General features: G+C 40.6%; 1 protein-coding gene and 1 long non-coding RNA gene across 5 annotated transcripts in view; one reads left to right on the top strand and one right to left on the bottom strand.

Annotated features, from left to right (window-relative positions):
- Nucleotides 1-10,588: 10,588 nt before the first annotated feature.
- LOC144304600 (uncharacterized) lies at nt 10,589-14,451 on the bottom strand. Of its 2 annotated transcripts, none has more exons than XR_013371533.1 (3): nt 14,231-14,451; nt 11,203-11,466; nt 10,589-10,876 (listed from the first exon to the last, which is right to left on the bottom strand). It is a non-coding gene; the product is annotated as an uncharacterized LOC144304600 (long non-coding RNA). The 2 variants fall into 2 exon arrangements; XR_013371532.1 differs by having other exon boundaries at nt 11,203-11,388; nt 14,231-14,449.
- Nucleotides 14,260-19,077, top strand: part of BBS5 (Bardet-Biedl syndrome 5) — a 26,845-nt gene continuing 22,027 nt past the window's right edge. For 2 of the 3 annotated variants that reach the window (XM_077883121.1, XM_077883122.1), the window contains exons 1-2: nt 14,260-14,417; nt 17,573-17,655. In XM_077883121.1, the coding sequence (XP_077739247.1) occupies nt 14,359-14,417; nt 17,573-17,655 (142 nt within the window). In that variant the 5' untranslated portion in view covers nt 14,260-14,358. The remainder of the gene's footprint in view (nt 14,418-17,572; nt 17,656-19,077) is intronic. The other variant, XM_077883120.1, reaches the window with a different exon arrangement.

Genomic DNA, 19,077 nt, shown 5'->3' with positions numbered 1-19,077 from the left:
ATTCTCCTTTCTCATCTCAAAACTTTAGTGTCTCTTCCAGCAAGAATGTTAAGGCTTAGTTAGATAGTGAGTGCCAATATGTCTCAATTATTCCACAGTCCTCTCTTGGTAAATTCAGGATGAAGTATTGATATATATCAAACACTGGAGTACCTAGGATATCTAAAATATGTCAAGTGAAATATAAATGAAACATCAGCATATGTGATTATTTAAGACCAAATTCTGTTAGTGTGGAAATGGTTATATGTAAATTTATGTTCTCCCTTGATATCATGTAGATATAATCTTTGACTTTCTTGATAACCATGAATATATATTTGTTAATTAACTGAATAATAATATCCCACTAAGTACAATTTAGTGTTATGTGCCTAATGTAATTGGAAAAGACAAAGAGTAGCTCCAAGAATGAAAACTGATATATCCACTCTGGAGAACTATATGGAGGTTCCTCAAAATGTTAAAAATAGAACTACCAGAGAGAGGTACCTGGGTGGTACAGTCAGTTAAGCACCCAACTCTTGGTTTCAGCTCAGATCATGATCTCAGGGTTGTGAGATCAAGTCCTGTATCAAGCTCCAGGCTGAGTGTAGAATCTGCTTAAAACTCTCTCTCCTCCTTCTGCCCCTCCCTCATGCATGCTCTTTCTCTCTCTCTCTCAAATAAATAAATAAATCTTCAAAAAAAATTAGAACTACTCTACAATCCAGCAATTGCACTACTAAGTATTTACCCAAAAGACAAAAATACAGATTCCAAGAGATGCTTGCACCCCAATGTTTGTAGCAGCATTATCAACAACAGTCAAACTATGGAGAGAGCCCAAATGTCCATTAACTGATGAATGGATAAAGATGTGGTATACATATACAATGGAATATTATTCAACCATAAAAAAGAATGAAATCCTGCCATTTGTAATGACATGGATGGGGCTAGTATATTATGCTAAGTGAAATTAAGTCAGTCAGAGAAAGACAAATACCATATTTCCACTCATATGTAGAATTTAAGAAACAAAACAGATAAAATATGGGAAGAGGGAAAAGAAAAAAAAGGAGTGAGGGAAACAAGCCATAAGAGACTCTTAATGATAGAGAACAAACTGAGGATTGATGGAGGGAGGTGGGAGGGGGATGAGCTCGATGGGTGATGGGGATTTACGAAGAGCATTGGGTGTTGTATGTAAATGATGAATCATTGAATTCTACTCCAGAAATCAATATTGCACAGTATGTTAACTACCTAAAATTTAAATTAAAAGAAAAAAGAATAGCTTCCAGGGGGCTACTAATCTTTGCCTATCCCCAGCTAAGGCAAGTGGCAAGAGTATGAATAAGAGAATACATGTCTTATACACCAAAGAATCATTGGAGTTAGAATATGAAGCCTATTAAGATGACTATAAGGAGGGGAAAGAACATTACATCTTCACTGAATCCCCAAAATATCATTATTTTCATATGTGAAAACAGATATTAATCTACATAAACCTCAGATGTCAGCATTATCACCTTGCCTCTAACAATAAGATTGGCTAAAATATCCAGTTTCTATACAATACCCCATAATGTCCCAGGATGTCTGAGATATCTCAGGGTTTGTCTTCTCATAGTTACCTACAACTCCAAGTTTTGACTTCTGAATTAACTGATTAAGGTTATGGATGTCCCCTGCTTCACAAACCCCTTGTCCCTTTCTGAGCCATGAAATTTGGCATCACTTTGTGTTTTAAGGTTTTGTAAGATGAATGGGGTTTACATCACAATTCTACAGATAACTTAAAATCCAGAGTTAGATGTCCATGCCTTTCAAATGACCTTCTGCCATTATGTTGAAATTGCAATTTCTACTTCAGTCTCCCTCTAGGCTTCTCATTTTTCCTCTCCCCCATTCCTCACAATGTGAGTATCCTAAAGGTATGTAAGCCGACAGCCTTCTGGAAAGCATTTTTTTCATATTGTTTACTTTTTTTATTAGTACAGATAATAGTATAGCTTACTAAATGGATTTTTCTAAGCTTTACTAGTTGTTACAATCAGCAGATAATAGAAATTCTAAGAAATAGGCAATAACTTTTTTCTTTTTTCTAAAACCTCTTTAATCTTTAAAATTAACCTGATGGTTAATGTACTGTAAATAGCTCCAACGTCATCAGATTGTTTTTGTGTTTTGGATTTGCATGAAAGAACAGTAACGATTAAATCCATTCCATTCATAACGTTGATGTTTAATGCTGTGAGAAACTGCTATTTTATCAGCCCATTGAGCACTGAAGCTCAATTTGAGTGTACAAATCATATTGTAAAACAAAATAATAACCTTCTAAATGTGTTGCTATATATTATTAATAGCATGCCATTAAAATAACTTTGGGCACCATAGTAAATCTACCTTGGAGGAGTGAGTTTAAAAAGTTTGTGAAATGTTTTGTAAAAATGATTAATAATGAAATATAAATAATTACAGATATTTTCCTTGTTCTTTTACATAAAGAAAATATACAGGAATTATGATGTAGATCAACTTAGATCAAGGCCATTGTATGTGTGTAATACAACTGTACAACAGTATGGATATAAATGACTATACTTAAGTTTTGGTAAGGTGGCTGCCATAGAATGTCTATCATTTTGGCAACAATGATAAATATATAGCGTTTTGCCCAGTTTTTAGTGAAGCTTGTGGGAATATAAACATGAATTTTGAAGCATAACTTGATAGTCTGATAGGTTTAGATTGGGGAGGATGGTGTAGTCAGGGAACAGCACAAAGAACAGCACAGGTACATACCAGGAATTAGTTCAGCGGTTCAAGATTCCTGGCCATTGGTAAATAGGGAGATGTAATGCTAGAATTTTGGGGTAATCTGGCTTGATAACAACAATGATAAAGAGCATTCACTCTTTTAAAGTTCAGGGAAGACACACTAAAGTATGGTGAATGGAATTAGGGTGATTCACTTTGGAGTCACTGGTTTGTTTCTAATTTGACCAGATCAACGGGGCTGTTAACTTTGGAAAATGAAGAGGCCTGATACCTCTTATTACTAGTAGCATCAAAACAGGGAGGCTGTAGCTATTACCATGAGAACTAGGTAGGAAGACATGAGGTGAGGAGTACATACCCTTCCTCTCTTCCCTATGCTACTCTTTGCTGTCCCGTTAAAGCTGAGATCTCCTCTTCTACATAATCCACTGTCAACCCTGAACAAGAGTACATCGACTCTGGATGTGGTATGTTAAGAAAATGAACACGTTTTTAAGCATGGCATACTTTTCTTGACAGCATATATTAATTGCTGATGAATAGTCATAAATTGAGAATTTTCATGTTTCGCCCAGTTGCTAAGCGGTACATTCCTTTTCAGTGATAAAAGGAAACATCATTTCTTAATGCATCCTCTATGATGTTTAGGAATGCATCCCATAGAAAAATCTTATAAATAAACCATAATGTTTCATTTTATTTTGCATAAACTTAAATTCCTTCAATGGATTCCACAACTTCTTTATAGAAAGAAAATCTTTGTTCAACAAAAGAACAAAGGATGTCATAAATTCAACATTTCAGTATACAGATTAATTCAAAATAAAAATTTTTATAGGAGCATTAAAACCATCTAGTAGCTCTTTTACATTCTAGAATAGCTTATAATAAATGCTATGCAGGAACTTATGACATCTATTTAATGATTGTCTTCACATAGAAGCTAAGGAATAGATCAGAGTTAAGGAACAGATCAAATACTTGGGAAAGCACAAATAAAATTCCTCTAAAGGCTTTTTGCTTAGCATCCATTTTCTAGTAGTTGGACTTGGAAAGTTGTTTCTAAGTGCAATAATTTTATTTTAAGATAGAAATATATTTCAATCAATATTGATTATCATCTAATTGAAGAGAGTAAAATATTTGCACTAATACATATTTTATGTTATATAAATTCTAGATTTTAGATTTTTAAAATTCAAATGTTATAAAATATATTTTGGCTTACTGAATAGACATTCAGTAAGATGTGTCTTCTTGGCAAAAAGAATACCAACCACTGGGGTATTCAACATATTATTAAGAAGAAATAAAAAGTAGAAGCTGACATCATGGAGGAAAGATTATCATTACTGATAAGCTCTCAAGATTAATAAAGGTGATCATTTTTTTAAAAAGATTTTGTTTATTTATTTATGAGAGACACAGAGAGAGAAAGAGAGAGGCAGAGACATAGGCAGAGGCAGAGGGAGAAGCAGGCTCCATGCAGAGAGCCCGATGCAGGACTTGATCCTGAGTCTCCAGGATCACACCCTGGGCTGAAGGCAGACGCTTAACCACTATCCAGCTTGGGGTGCCAGCTACCCAGGCACCCCAAGGGGATCATTTTAAAAAGGAGATGAGTGAAGTAGAGGGAAGAAGAAATAACTCAGTGATATAAAGGGAACAACTAGTTTTTATTCTTGTTTGACTTCACTCTGCTTCTTTGTTACCCAAGCTATGTACTGTCTTTCACTGGGCTCTAAGGTCACCCTACATCTCCCCCCTCAAGCCCTTAACTTTGCTTTTATTCATTCATTCATTCATTTATAGATTTTTATTTATTCATGAGAGATGTAGAGAGACAGAGACAGAGAGGCAGAGACACAGGCAGAGGGAGAAGCAGGTTCCATGCAGAGAGCCCAATGTAGGACTCGATCCCGGGTCTCCAGGATCACGCCCTGGGCTGAAGGCGGCGCTAAATTGCTGAGCCACCCAGGCCACCCAACTTTGCTTTTAGAAATAAATATAAATAGGTATTCTTTTTAAATGAAAGAATATTATTTTATTCTTATTATATTATTTATTATGTAAAAATTAACCTAAATCAGATCATTAACTTAAATGAAAATCCAAAAGTATAAAAATTCTAGAAGAAAACAAGAAAATCTCTGTGATCTTGGGCTGGGCACAATTTGTCTGAGAGGATACAAAAAACATTAAATAGGAAAGAAAAATGTGATAAATAGGAAAGAAAAACGTGATAAATTTAAAAACTAAAAAGTTGGCAGCCCGGGTGGCTCAGCAGTTTAGTGCCGCCTTCAGCCCAGGGCCGGATCCTGGAGACCCAGGATCACGTCCCATGTCGGGCTCCCTGCATGGAGCCCGCTTCCCCCTCTGCCTGTGTCTCTGCCTGTCTCTCTCCCTCTTTGTGTGTCTGTCATGAATAGAGAAAAAATCTTAAAAAAAAAACAACTAAAAAGTTCTGTTCTTTGAAAGACAAACATTAAGAAATGAAAAGGCTCCAACAAGAAGACCTAACAATTATGAATATTTATGCCTCTAATGTGCGAGCAACCAATATCAATCAAGTAATAACCAAAGTAAAGGGCAGCCCAGATGGCTCAGCGGTTTAGCGCCGCCTTCAGCCCAGGGCCGGATCCTGGAAACCTGGGATCAAGTCCCACCTCAGGCTCCCTGCATGGAGCCTGCTTCTCCCTCTGCCTGTATCTCTGCCTCTCTCTCTCTCTCTCTCTGTGTCTCTCATGAATAAATAAATAAAAATCTTTAAAAAAAATAACCAAAGTAAAAAGATACATAGATAATAACATATTAGTAGGAGACTTCAACACAGCACTCTCAGCAAAAGACAGATATTCTAAGCAGAACATCACCAAAGAAACAAGGGCCTTGAATGATACACTGGACCAAATGGATTTCACAGATATACACAGAACATTCCATCCTAATGCAACTGAATACACATTCTTCTCAAGTGCACATGGAATTTTCTCCAGAATAGATCACATACTGGGTCACAAATCAGGTCTCAACCAATACCTAAAGATTGGGATTGTCCTCTGCGTATTTTCAGACCACCATGCTTTGAAACTAGAATTCAAAGAGGAAATTTGGGATTGCCTCCTGCATATTTTCAGACCACAATGCTTTGAAACAAAGAAACTCAAACACTTGGAGGTTAAAGAGCATCCTACTGAAAGATGGATGGATCAAGCAGGAAATTAGAGAAGAATCAAAAAGAGTCATGGAAACTAATGAAAATGAAAATACAACTGTTAAAAATCTTTGGGATACAGCAAAAGAAGTCCTAAGAGGGAAATACACTGCAATACAAGCCTCCTCAAAAAATTGGACAAAACTCAAAATACACAAGCTAACCTTGCACCTAAAGGAACTGGAGATAGAACAGTAAATAAAGCCTAAGCCAAGCAGAAGAAGAGAGATAACAAAGATTAGAGCAGAACTCAATGAAATAGAGACCAGAAGAACTGTGGAACAGATCAATGAAACCAGGAGCTGGTTCTTTGAAAGAATTACTAAGATAGATAAACCCCTAGCCAGTCTTATTAAAAAGAAAAAAGACTCAAATTAATAAAATCATGAACAAAAGAGGAGAGATCACAGCCAATACCAAGGAAATACAAATGACTTTAAAAATGTACTATGAGCAGCTACATGCCAACAAATTAGGCAATCTGGAAGAAATGGATGCATTTCTGGAAACCTACAAATTACCAAAACTGGAACAGAAAGAAGTAGAAAACCTGAACAGGCTAATAACCAGCGAGGAAATTGAAGCAGTCACCAAAAACCTCCCAAGACACAAAAGTCCAGGGCCAGATGGCTTCCCAGGGAAATTCTACTAAACATTTAAAAAAGAAATAATACCTATTCTACTAAAGCTGTTTCAAAGGATAGAAATGGAGGGAATACTTCCAAACTCACTCTGTGATGCCAGCATTACCTTGATCCCAAAACCAGACAAAGACCTCACCAAAAAAGGAGAATTACAGACCAATATCCCTGATGAACATGGATGCAAAAATTCTCACCAAGATACTAACCAATAGGATACAACAGTACATTAAGAGGATTATTCACCACGACCAACTGGGATTTATCCCCAGGAGGCAAGGGTGGTTCAACATTCATAAAACAATCTATGTTGATAGATCACATGAATAAAAGAAAAGACAAAAACTGTATGATCCTCTCAATAGATGCAGAAAAAACATTTGACAAAATACAGCATCCATTCCTGATTAAAACTCTTCAAAGGGTAGGGATAGAGGAAAAATTCCTCAATATCATAAAAGTCATTTTGAAAAGCCCACAGTGAATATTATTCTCAATGGGGAAAAACTGAGAGCCTTTCCCCCAAGGTAAGGAACACAAAAGGGATGTCCACTCTCGCCATTGTTATTCAACATAGTACTAGAAGTCTTAGCCTCAGCAATCAGACAACAAAAAGAAATAAAAGGCATTCAAACTGGCAAAGAAGAGGTCAAACTCTCCCTCTTCAGAGATGATATGATACTGTATATAGAAAACCCAAAAGACTCCACCCAAAGCTTGCTAGAACTCCTATAGCATTTCAGCAATGTGGCAGGATACAAAATCAATGCACAGAAATCAGTAGCATTTTTACACATTAACAATGAGACTGAAGAAAGAGACATTAAGGAATCAATCTCATTTACAATTGCACCCAAATCCATAAGATATCTAGAAACAAACCTAACCAAAGAGGTAAAAGAATTATACTCTAAAAACTACAGAACACTTATGAAAGAAATCGAGGAAGATGTAAAGTGACAGAAAAACATTCCATGCTCTTGGATTAGAAAAATAAGTATTGTGAAAATATCTATGCAACCCAGAGCAATTTACACATTCAATGCAATCCCTATCAAAATACCATGGACTTTCTTCAGAGAGTTGGAACAGATCATCTTAAGATGTGTATGGAACCAGATAGCCAGAAGAATTTTGAAAAAGAAAGCCAAAGCTGGGGGCATCACAATGCTGACTTCAAGCTGTATTACAAAGCTGTGATCATCAAGACAGTATGGTACTGGTACAAAAACAGACACATAGATCAATGGAACATAATAGAGAACCCAGAAATGGCCCCTCAGCTCTCTGGTCAACTCATTTTTGACACTGCAGGAAAGAATATCCTCTGGAAAAAGGACAGTCTCTTCCATAAATGGTGTTGGGAAAATTGGACAGCCACATGCAGAAGAATGAAACTGGACCATTCTCTTACACCAGACACAAAGAAAACTCAAAATGGTTGAAACATCTAAATGTGAGACAAGAACTCATCAAAATATTAGAGGAGAACACAGGTAGCAACTTTTTTGAACTTGGGCGCACCAACTTCTTGCAAGACACATCTATGAAGGCAAGGGAAACAAAAGCAAAAAGTGAACTATTGGGACTTCATCAAAATAAAAAGTTTCTGCACAGCAAAGGAAACAATCAACAAAACTAAAAGACAACCTACAGAATGGGAGAAGACATTCACAAGTGAAATATCAGATAAAGGGTTAATAGCCAAGATTTATAAAGAACTTATCAAACCCGGGATCCCTGGGTGGCGCAGCGGTTTGGCGCCTGCCTTTGGCCCAGGGCACGATCCTGGAGACCCAGGATCGAATCCCACGTCAGGCTCCCGGTGCATGGAGCCTGCTTCTCCCTCTGCCTGTGTCTCTGCCTCTCTCTCTCTGTGTCTATCATGAATAAATAAATAAAATCTTAAAAAAAAAAAAAAAAAAAAAAAACAAACTCAACACCCAAGAAACAAACAATCCAATCATGAAATGGGCAGAAGACATGAACAGACATTTCTTCAAAGAAGATATACACATGGCCAATAAGCACATGAAAAAATGTTCCACATCACTTGCCATCAGGGAAATACAAATCAAAACCACAATGAGATATCTGCTTACACTGACTGGTAAGAATGGTGAAAATTAACAAGACAGGAAACAACGAATGTTGGTGAGGATGTGGAGAAAGAGGAAATTCTTGCACTGTTGGTGGGAAGGCAAGCTGGTACAGCCACTCTGGAAAACAGTGTGGAGATTCCTCAAGAAGTTAAAAATAGAGCTACCCTACGACCCAGCAATTGCACTACTGAGTATTTACCCCAAAGATACAGATGTAGTGAAACACCGGGACACCTGCACCCCAATGTTCAGAGCAGCAATGTCCCTAATACCCAAACTTTGGAAGGAGCCATGATGTCCTTCGACAGATGAATGAATAAGGAAGATGTGGTATAGGGATGCTTGGGTGGCTCAGCGGTTGAGCACCTGCCTTCAGCCCAGGGTGTGAACCTGGAGTCCCAGGATGGAGTCCCACGTTGGGCTCCCTGCATGGGGCCTGCTTCTCTCTCTGCCTATGTCTCTGCCTCTCTCTATGTGTGTCATGAATAAATAAGTAAAATCAGCAATCAGAGGACAATCATCATATGGTTTCATTCATATGTAGAATATAAGAAATAGTGAAAGGGACTTTAAGGGAAAGGAAGGGAACTGAGTGGGGAAAATTTAGAGAGGAAGACAAACCATGAGAGACTCCTAACTCTGGGAAACAAAGGGTTGTGGGATGAGAGTGGGGGAATGGGGTGACTGGGCGATGGCCACTAAGGAGGGCACTTGATGGGATGAGCACTGGGTGTTATACTATATGTTGGCAATTTGAATTTAAAATTTTAATAAAGGGAAAAAATAAGTTAAAAAAATAAAATTAAGGAAAAAGAAAGAAAGAAAGAAAGAGAAAGAAAGAAAAGAAAGAAAGAAAGAAAGAAAGAAAGAAAGAAAGAAAGAAAGAAAGAAAGAAAAGGCAAGCCAGAGACCGAAAGAAAATATTCACAACACACATATGTAACACAGGGCTTTACTCCTACAAAATTCAATTATAAGAAAACAACCTCAGAAAAAATGTGAAGTGACATAAACAGCCACTTTATAAAAAATATTTACAAGTGGTTGGGAAGCACATGAAAAGATTCTCAACACCATTAATCATCAGAGAAATACAAGTTAAAACCATAATGACATACAATATACCCACTAAAATGGCTAAAACAGATCGACAAGTAAGAGAGATGGATTGTTGGTGGGAATGCAAATGGTTCAACTGTTTTGGAAAATAGTTGGCAGTTTTTAAAAAACTTTTTAAAAAGTTAAACATACACCTATCATATTACCCAGCAATTCCACTCCTGGGTATATTTATTCAAAAGAAATGAAAACTTACATCCACACAGACTTGTGCATTAATGTTCTTGGCAATTTTGTTAATGACAAAAACTGAAATGACCCACATGTCCAACAGGTGAAACGAAGTACAGCATATCTAAAAAATGCAAAACAAAACAGTAACAGAAAAAAACAAACTATTGATACATGTAATAATATGGATGAACCTCAGGATGCCTGGGTGTCTCAGTCCGTTAAGCATCCAAATCTTGGTTTTGGCTCAGGTCATGATCTCAGGGCAGTGAGATTGAACCCAACATCAGGCTCCATGCTCAGCACAGTCTGCTTAAGATTCTCTCTCCCCTTATTCTCTTGCCCCTCTCCCCTTCAAATAAATAAATCAATCTTTTTTAAAAATGGATGAACCTCAAAACATTATGCCAAATACTGGGTGTTGTATGTAAGTGATGAACCACTAAATTCTATATCTAAAACTAATATTACATTGCATGTTAACCAACTGGAGTTTAAATAAAAACAAAAAAGAAAAAAAATTATGCCAAATAAAAGATGCCAGATACAAAAGAATACATATACCAGTCTTACATAGTATATATATGTGATTTATTATACCATTTATATAAAATTCTAGAACATTCAAAATTAGTTTACAGTATGGCAAATTTTACATAATTATTTTACATAATAAAATAATGACAAAGAAAAACAATCTATAGTAATAGAAAGCAAACAAGTGATTTCCCAGGATCTGGAGTTGACTGCAAAGGGGCACAAGGAAACTTTTCAGAGTGACAGAAATGTTCTGTAGCTTCATTATGGGAGTGATTACATGGATGCATACACTTGTCAAAATTCACTGAAGAGCACACCTAAATAAAATAGATATATTTTTTGTATGTAAATTATACTTCAGAAAAAATTTATTTAAAAAGTAAACACACACACATGCACACAAAACTTTCTCTACAAAAGCAGGAGAAAAAGAAGGTCTGGAAAACAAAATATATGAAGTTCTAGCACATTGAAAAGTAGGTCTTCATTTCAGTCTTCATTATAAAAGTCCTTCTGTGATTTGAAATAATTATTGATGCACAATAAATTGACACAATCTTAGAAATTTAAAACAACACAAATTTATTGTCCCACAGTTTCTGCAGGTCAGGAGTCTGGGCTGGGTCATTGCTTAGGGTCTCACCTGAAATCAAGGTGTCAGCAGGACGTGATCTCATCTGAGGCTTGGGGTTCCATTCCAGGCTCATTTCAGTTAGCAGAATTCAGTTCCTCATGGTTAGATGGCTGGAGTTTGTTTTCTTGCCGGTTCTCCGAGCTCCTAGAGGCTGTCCTGTGCTCCTAGCCATGAGGCTTTCTCACAGCTTGGCCGCTATTTCAACAAATCCAGCAGAAAAATCTCCTTAAGGTTTCACCTGATAAGGCCAGGCTCACGACAGATAGCCTCCCTCTTGGATAAATTCAAAGGACATTAATCATATCTGCAAAATCTCATCTTTGCCAAGTAACAGAATCTCATGACAGGGTTGATATCCTATTATATTCATAGGCTCTTCCTCGCTCCAGGGACGGGATTTAGATACAGCATGCATATAAGGAGGACAGGAATCTTAGGGGCCGTTCAGAATTCTGCCTCCCACAGCCTGTCCTCTGGCACACAACCACCCATGCCCCTCCCAAAGGAAAAAAAATTAGCTCCCTCCCCAGGTTCCTTCTCATCCTATTATACCATCTGCTCAAAATCCATGATCTCATCATCTAAATCGTCTATACCTGCTGCAAATAATGCTCCTGGGTCTAACCCATTAAGCACACTCCCCTGAAGCACAACTCCTCCTGGCAGACCTGGGAAACCAAGAAGATCACTTGTCTGTCCCCAACACTCCCATCATACAATGGTGGGCCCAGTATAGAAGAACAGTTCAGAGATATTTCGGTTTAAAACTTCCATCCTTGCCTTTTCATGAAAGGCAGCACATACTTGTAGGTGAAGAATTTGATCAGCCTGCTTCCTAAGAGAATTTAGCTGGGTCCTAGCCCCTGTGATTTGTTAGAGTAGCACCATCCCTGATTCTACAACCCGTGTTAGTACTCTGTTGTCGCATATAACAAATGACCACCAACTTGGCAGCTTAAAATAACAGACATTTATTGTCTCCCTGTTTCTGTAGATCAGAACTGCAAGCATGGCTTATCTAGGTTTTCTGCTTATGGTCATGCCAGGCTGCAATCCAGATATTTCCTGGAGCAAAGAGCTTATCAGAAGTTCTACTGCAGTAAGATCTGCTTCCACGCTCATTTAGGTTGTTGACAAATTCCCATTCCTTGCACTTATATAACTGAGGTTGCTGGCCCTAAAGGCTGTATCATAGCAGCTGGCTTCTTCAAGGCAAGCAGGAGAGTCCTGCTCCAGGCAGCTAAGATCAAGTCTTACATAACAAAATAATCGTGGGAATGATACCCCATCGCTTGTACATCCCATCACCTTTGCCATATTCTGTTGGCTAGGAGCAAGTCACAGGTTCTGTCCACACCTCAGGAGGGAGGATTATACAAGGGCATGGCTCATTGGGGGGCCGCCTTATATGTTCCTTTGTCTCCATTATTTTCTTCAACCTGAGAAAAATTCCTATGGTCTTTCACATTTCCAGGATTTGGCACAGAGCCTAACACAGAGGAGCTCTAGATAGTTTAAAGCTGTAGTTATCAAACCTTTGATTTCAGGACTCCTTTATACCCTTAAAAACATTATTGAGGACCTGAAAGATCTTTTGTTTATATCATTTCTATATATTGATTTTTTTTAAGATTTTATTTATATATTCATGAGAGGCACAGAGAGAGAGAGGCAGAGAGGCAGAGAGAGAAGCAGGCTCCGTGCAGGGAGCCCACGTGGGACTTGATCCCGGGCCTCCAGGATCACGACCCGGGCCGAAGGTAGGCGCTAAACCACTGAGCCATCCAGGGATCCCCTATCTATTGATGTTTGATAAGACATTTAAAACTTCATTTGGGTCAGCCCGGGTGCCTTGGTGGTTTAGCGCTGCCTTCAGCCCAGGGCCTGACCCTGGAGACTCAGGATAGAGGCCCGTGTAGGGCTCTCTGCATGGATCCTGCTTCTCCCTCTGCCTGTGTCTCTGCCTTTCTCTCTCTCTGTGTGTGTCTCTCATGAATAAATAAATTCAAAAAATAAAATAAAACTTCATTTATTGATTAATTAAAAAGTAAAAAACTCATTATACGTTAACATACATAACATTTTTTAAAATGATATTGTCCCCCCAAAATGTGGGAAGAGTACCATCGTTTTACAGTGTTGCAGATCTTTTTCGTGTCTGGCTTAATGGAAGACAGCTAGATTCTCAGACCTGCTTCCACATACAATTACACATCATATGGCCTCTGGGAAACGCCACTGTACATCCAACGAATAAATAAGTTATGAAGGCAAAGAATGTCTTCATGCTCTTGTGCATATATTTTGACGCTGTAGGCGTCCGGAAAGGATCCTAAGGAACTCCAGGGATCCCTAGATCATACTTTAAAGAACTGTCATAAGCTGAGGGAAGGGGGGCACCTGGGTGGCTCAGTGGTTGAGCATCAGCCTTTGGCTCAGGTCCTGACCCTGGGGTCCTGGGTTCGAGTCCTGCGTGGGTTCCCGTGGGGAGCCTGCTTCTCCGCCTCTCTCTCTCTGCGTGTCTCTCATGAAAAAATAAATAAAAATCTTCAAAAAAAAAATAATAAGGTGATGGAAGGAAGGCGTTTTAATTCGTTCGAAAAGTTTCTGAGTGCCAGCTCCTGTGGAAAGCGAGCTGGAGTATCGGGCCCTGTCCTGGGGGTGCTCAGGTACGGTGACCGCAAGGCCGGGGGCCGCCTCGGTTGACATCGGAGTTGCCACAGAGGTCAGGCCACGCAGAGACCTGGGGAAAGAGTTGCAGGCAGGGAAAGGGGACCCTGCGTCGCAGGAATGAAGGCAGGAGATGGGCAGGACCTGATGGCGTTGGGGGGGGGGGGTAAGAATTAAGAGTTTAAGTCTAAATTTCTTGACTATAGCAAAATGGGGGAAGAGGGTGGAAGGGCTTAAGGATGTGTGTTTGAAGGCTGGGAAAGTCACTCAGCGCCCAAGCACGCCGCTGGGCCGGGGCCAGCCGGGCTTCCCGGAGCCTCAAATCCGCTTAGGGACGCGACAGGGCCCGGGAAAGCGCGCGCCGTACCTCAGGAAGCTTGGATCTCGGCGCCCGCCGTAGACGGCGCGACAGAGGCGGCCCGTTGCCTGGGAGCCGGTGAGACGCCCCTCGGCCTCCGCCGCGGCGGTCACGGCCGGCGTCGGGCCTCGGTCGTCATGTCGGTGTTGGACGCGCTTTGGGAGGACCGGGACGTCCGGTTCGACGTCTCCTCGCAGTGAGTCGCTCCCGGGGCCTGCAGGGGGCGCCGCAGCGCGGTTACGGGAGGAGCCTGCGCCCCCACAGCTCACGGCGCTCGCGAGAGCCGGAGGAGGTGGCTGTCGGCTCGGCGGGGGGCCCGGCCGCTGAGGGGGCGCCCCTGGGTCGCGGCGAGCCCGGCCTCGCGCCTGTCGGGAGGCTGAGGCCCTGCGCCCGGGGCCATCTCGTAGGGCTGCGGGTGCCAGCTCCGGGGGCGGAGGAGCGCTCGGCGGGGCCTCCGCACCCCGGTTCTGAAGAGCGACGTACACGTGGGCCCTCAGGCTTCGCCATTCCCCCCCCCCCCCTTTTTTTTAAGGTTTTATTTATTAATTCATGAGAGACAGAGAGAGGCAGAGACACAGGCAGGGGGAGAAGCAGGCTCCACACAGGGAGCCCGACGCCGGACTCGATCCCGGGTCCCCAGGGTCACTCACGCCCTGGGCCGAAGGCGGCGCTAAACCGCTGCACACGCACAGGCACACACAGGCCTCGCCGTTCTTAAGCTTGAGCCGCTTTGTCTGTAAAACTAGGGAGGTGGGAATAAGCGTTTTCCAAATTTCCTCACCACAAACTTCATTTCGGTCACCGGTAGGGAGAAGGAGCTACTACCTTTTGAAGCCTCTTCAACAGAAATCCTAGGATGGTTTTTTGTTTTTGTTTTGTTTTCCTTAATTTCATGCTTTAAAGAGAGACTACTTAAAATACCCCTACTCAAAGACCAGGGGATTCCCGCCCATTGAGATTTGTTTATTTATTTATTTATTTATTTATTCATTCATTCATTCATTCATTCATGAGGGAGGGAGACACAGGCAGAGGGGGAAGCAGGCTCCATACAGGGAGCCCGACGTGGGACTCGATCCCGGGTCTCCAGGATCAGGCCCTGGGCTGAAGGCGGCGCTAAACCCCTGAGCCACCCCCGTTGAGATATTAACTGTTGGAAAACAGTGAAGCTAAGGTTCTTCAGGTTAATGGTATAAAGCTTCTTGCCCGCTTCTTATGATTCCTTATAATAACCCAAACCTTAGAAAATGAAATAATTTATCAGGCTTAGTTGTGGCTAGATGATGTAATACTAACATGGTCTTAGACCCTTTAAGAAGTTGTGAGAGAAGGGAATTTATAAAATTATACACGATGCTTACATATTGCACACATCCTAGGACTTTTTCTATTATTCTTGGAGGGTTCGTAATCCAAGCAAAGGCCCATTTCATGAACATTTCCATTTTGTTGAATACTTATCAAGTGCTTACTATGTGCTAGTTACTGTGCTGATATCTAGAGATACAAAAAATGATAGTTGTTACCTACCCGCCCCCCCCCCCACACACACACACACATTTTAGTGCAGGAGATATATATAGACAGCTATTTTTAAATGTGGTAAATACCATCCTGAAAAAAATGAACAGAAAGCTAGGGTATTATAGAAACAGAATAGTTCATTCTGCCTGGGAAAGGCCTTAAAGAAGAAATAATATTTGAGTTCAACCCTGATAATTGGGCAGGGCCTTGTCAGGAGAGTATTCCAGGAAAACAACAACATTAGGAGCGAGTCTTGGAAGTATAAATGTCATTGGCTAGAAGGGAGGGTTGACAGGTAGAGGATGGAGGAACAAACAGGTAGAGCAACAATATTACCGATGTAATTAGTACCCCTGAATTGTATACTTTAAGATGGTTAAAATAGCAACTTTTATTTTATATATTGTACCACAAGGAAAACAATTTTAAAAACTAGTTTAAACGGAGATGCCTGGGTGGCTCAGTAGGCTGTGTCTGCCTTCATCTCAAGTCATGATCTCAGGGTCTTGGGATCCAGCCCCACCATAGGCTTCCTGCTCAGTGGGGAATCTGTCCCTCCTCCTCACTGACCCTGCTCCTGTTAGCTCTCTCTCAAATAAATAAATAAAATCTTTAAAAAAAAAAAAAAAGGTAGAGCAGCCAAACTATAAAATGTTTGGCTGACCCCCCCCCCCCCCAAAAAAAAAGGTAGAGCAGCCAAACTATAAAATCTTTGGCTGAGGATTCTGCACTTCATTTTATTTATTTTTTTTTTTAAAGATTTTATGGGGATCCCTGGGTGGCTCAGCGGTTCAGCCCCTGCCTTCCGCCCAGGGTGTGGTCCCAGGGTCCCAAGATCGAGTCCTGCATCGGGCCCAGTCATGGAGCCTGCTTCTCCCTCTGCCTCCCTCTCTCTCTGTCTCTCATGAACAAATGAATAAAATCTTAAAAAAAATAAATATATATATAAGATTTTATTTATTCATTCATGAGAGACACAGAAAGAGAGGCAGGCTTCATGCAGGGAGCCCGATGTGGGACTCGATCTGGGGACTCCAGGATCATGCCCTGGACTGAAGGCAGACGCTCAATCGCTGAGCCACCCAGGCGTACCTGCACTTCATTCTCTAGGTAGTGGGATGACATGGGAGACTCTTAAGCAGGGAAGGTGTATTATGATTATCTCTGTATTTTCAATAAGTAATGAGTCAGCTCTATGGAGAATGTCTTTAAAAGCTCTACCACATATTGTACTAGGTTTTTGTTTGTTTGGGGGTTTGGTTTGTTTGGAATGCATTCTATCAGACTACAAACTCTTCTTCACTCTTTATTTTGTTTTACTCCTTGTATCTAATTGTTTACCAAGTCCTGACAATGCTTTTGCTTTAACTTCTTCCTTCCATAACTGCCCAACCTCCTTTCTTCTACTCAGAAGCTCTGAGGGTTCTCCACTGTCCACGGGACAAGGCCCATGTCCAACTGGCTTTCAGAGGTAGTGGCATATATTTCTCACTACCTCTTAACATTGCTTTTCTTCCCTAGCCAGGACCATCTTCCCACATTTGCTTATCATTTCTTTTTTCTGGTCTTTAATCATGGACTTTCCTCCCTCTCTCTTATTTCTCCAAATCCTACCTCTCCTAATTTTAACTTCTCTATATGTCCCTGGTCACTTCAGGTTCCACTAGGATTCTTGAAGTTCTCAAGATCTTATTTTCAGATGCATGAACATTTGGTACTGTATCATCTATTACTGCTGGCTGTTTTATATGCAAATGTCTCTTCTCTCCCTAACTAGACTGTAAGTGGATATAGTTGTAGCTATTAAAGCCTTGGTATTTATTTTAGACAAATGAAAACAAGACCTGGAGAAGTCCTTATTGATTGTTTAGATTCAATTGAAGACACCAAAGGAAATAATGGGGATAGAGGTGAGTATATTTCCTAATATGTTTTATATTTCTTGTTTGATTTACAAATGTTAAATCATATTACCTGGAGAATAAGCTATGAAACAGCAGCATATGTAAATGTAATTGTGACAGTGAAAGAGCTGAATCCACATAACACTTTTCTCAGATTTAAACAGGAGAAAGGGTAGGTATTAAACCCATAGCCAGGGAATACAGGTTCTTCCTCAGAACTTTGGTCCTTCAGGAAGTCCCAGTTTTGACATCAGCTTTCTCCAATTTAACTGTTAAAACTCCAGGATCCCTTTTTGTAAGGGATCTGTCTTTTGAATCTGCCTCCCCCCAGAAAGAATATGAGGTAGTGGAACATAAGTTAGGTCATAGCTCTGCTACCTGGACCCGTACTTCCTTTTAAGAAATCCAAGAGTAATTCACAATCCACCAGTACTGATACCTGGAGATGGACATGTAGAGAACAAATTTAGTGCTGTACTGTGACATCTGTTTGTAGCACTGAAAAGTCCTAGGAGACATCTGTATATGTCACTGAGCAGAAGCCAGAGTTGGACTCTAGAGTCCTCTCAAACCAAATTTCCCAAAGGCCAGAGCTTTGGAAAGAGTTCAGGCTGCATACAGCGGCTGCACATGGAACCAATGTCCAGTGACCAGGTCTTGTCAGTATCCCTAATGTCGTTTTTGGAAAAATATAGGGGATGAGTGTGCAGCCTCATATATCTGAAGAGGTATTTTTTAGGGGAAAGGTCATAAACCTCTTAAATTGAAGAGAAGAGTAAGTGAGTGGAAAGGAGCAGACTTCTTTCAGGTAAGAAGGATCAGTGAATCCTAGAGACTGCACAATAACCCTTATTGGGAAAACATGCTCACTGCGGCCTTTCAAATGGCCACTTGGTCTCTGGGTCTTTCTCCTGGTCTCCTCTGGGGTGTTGCGTGAGCAGCAGGTTTAGTTGTGGGCCTCTCATCCCTGTGAAGGGAAACTATCATCACCACTAGCTAAGGCAGATCCTGTCAATGGCAAGGGCCCATCCTTAGAGCATGGTTAGATCACACTTACAAAATGCTTCCTAGTGTCGGCCAGGCCCAGGCGAGAGTGAGGTATGAAGGTTTAGCAGCAAACAAGAATCTTAGTTTGGGCCTTTGAGGGTGGAATAATAATCTCTAGATGGCTGGATCTTGACAAACCTGAATTTAAGGAAGCCAAGGGAAAATTTGGTTGTTCTCATATACAGACTGACAGAAATGCTTATGTGACAGTCCATCCACCAGTCCAGACAAAGACAATGGGTAATAGAACATCTTTCACTTCATCAGCTATCACTGAGTACAGAATCTTATATTAGCACTTTGAGCAAATCACCTCCCTGGCCCCAAGTATCCATTACAGTGGGTACCTGAAGTCTTCCTATTCATAAAAATAACTGTATG

Source organism: Canis aureus, chromosome 34 (assembly GCF_053574225.1).
Source record: "Canis aureus isolate CA01 chromosome 34, VMU_Caureus_v.1.0, whole genome shotgun sequence".
NCBI classification, from domain to species: domain Eukaryota; kingdom Metazoa; phylum Chordata; class Mammalia; order Carnivora; family Canidae; genus Canis; species Canis aureus.
Note: the sequence above shows the minus strand (reverse complement) of the source record. Positions and strands in the feature narration are given on the sequence as shown.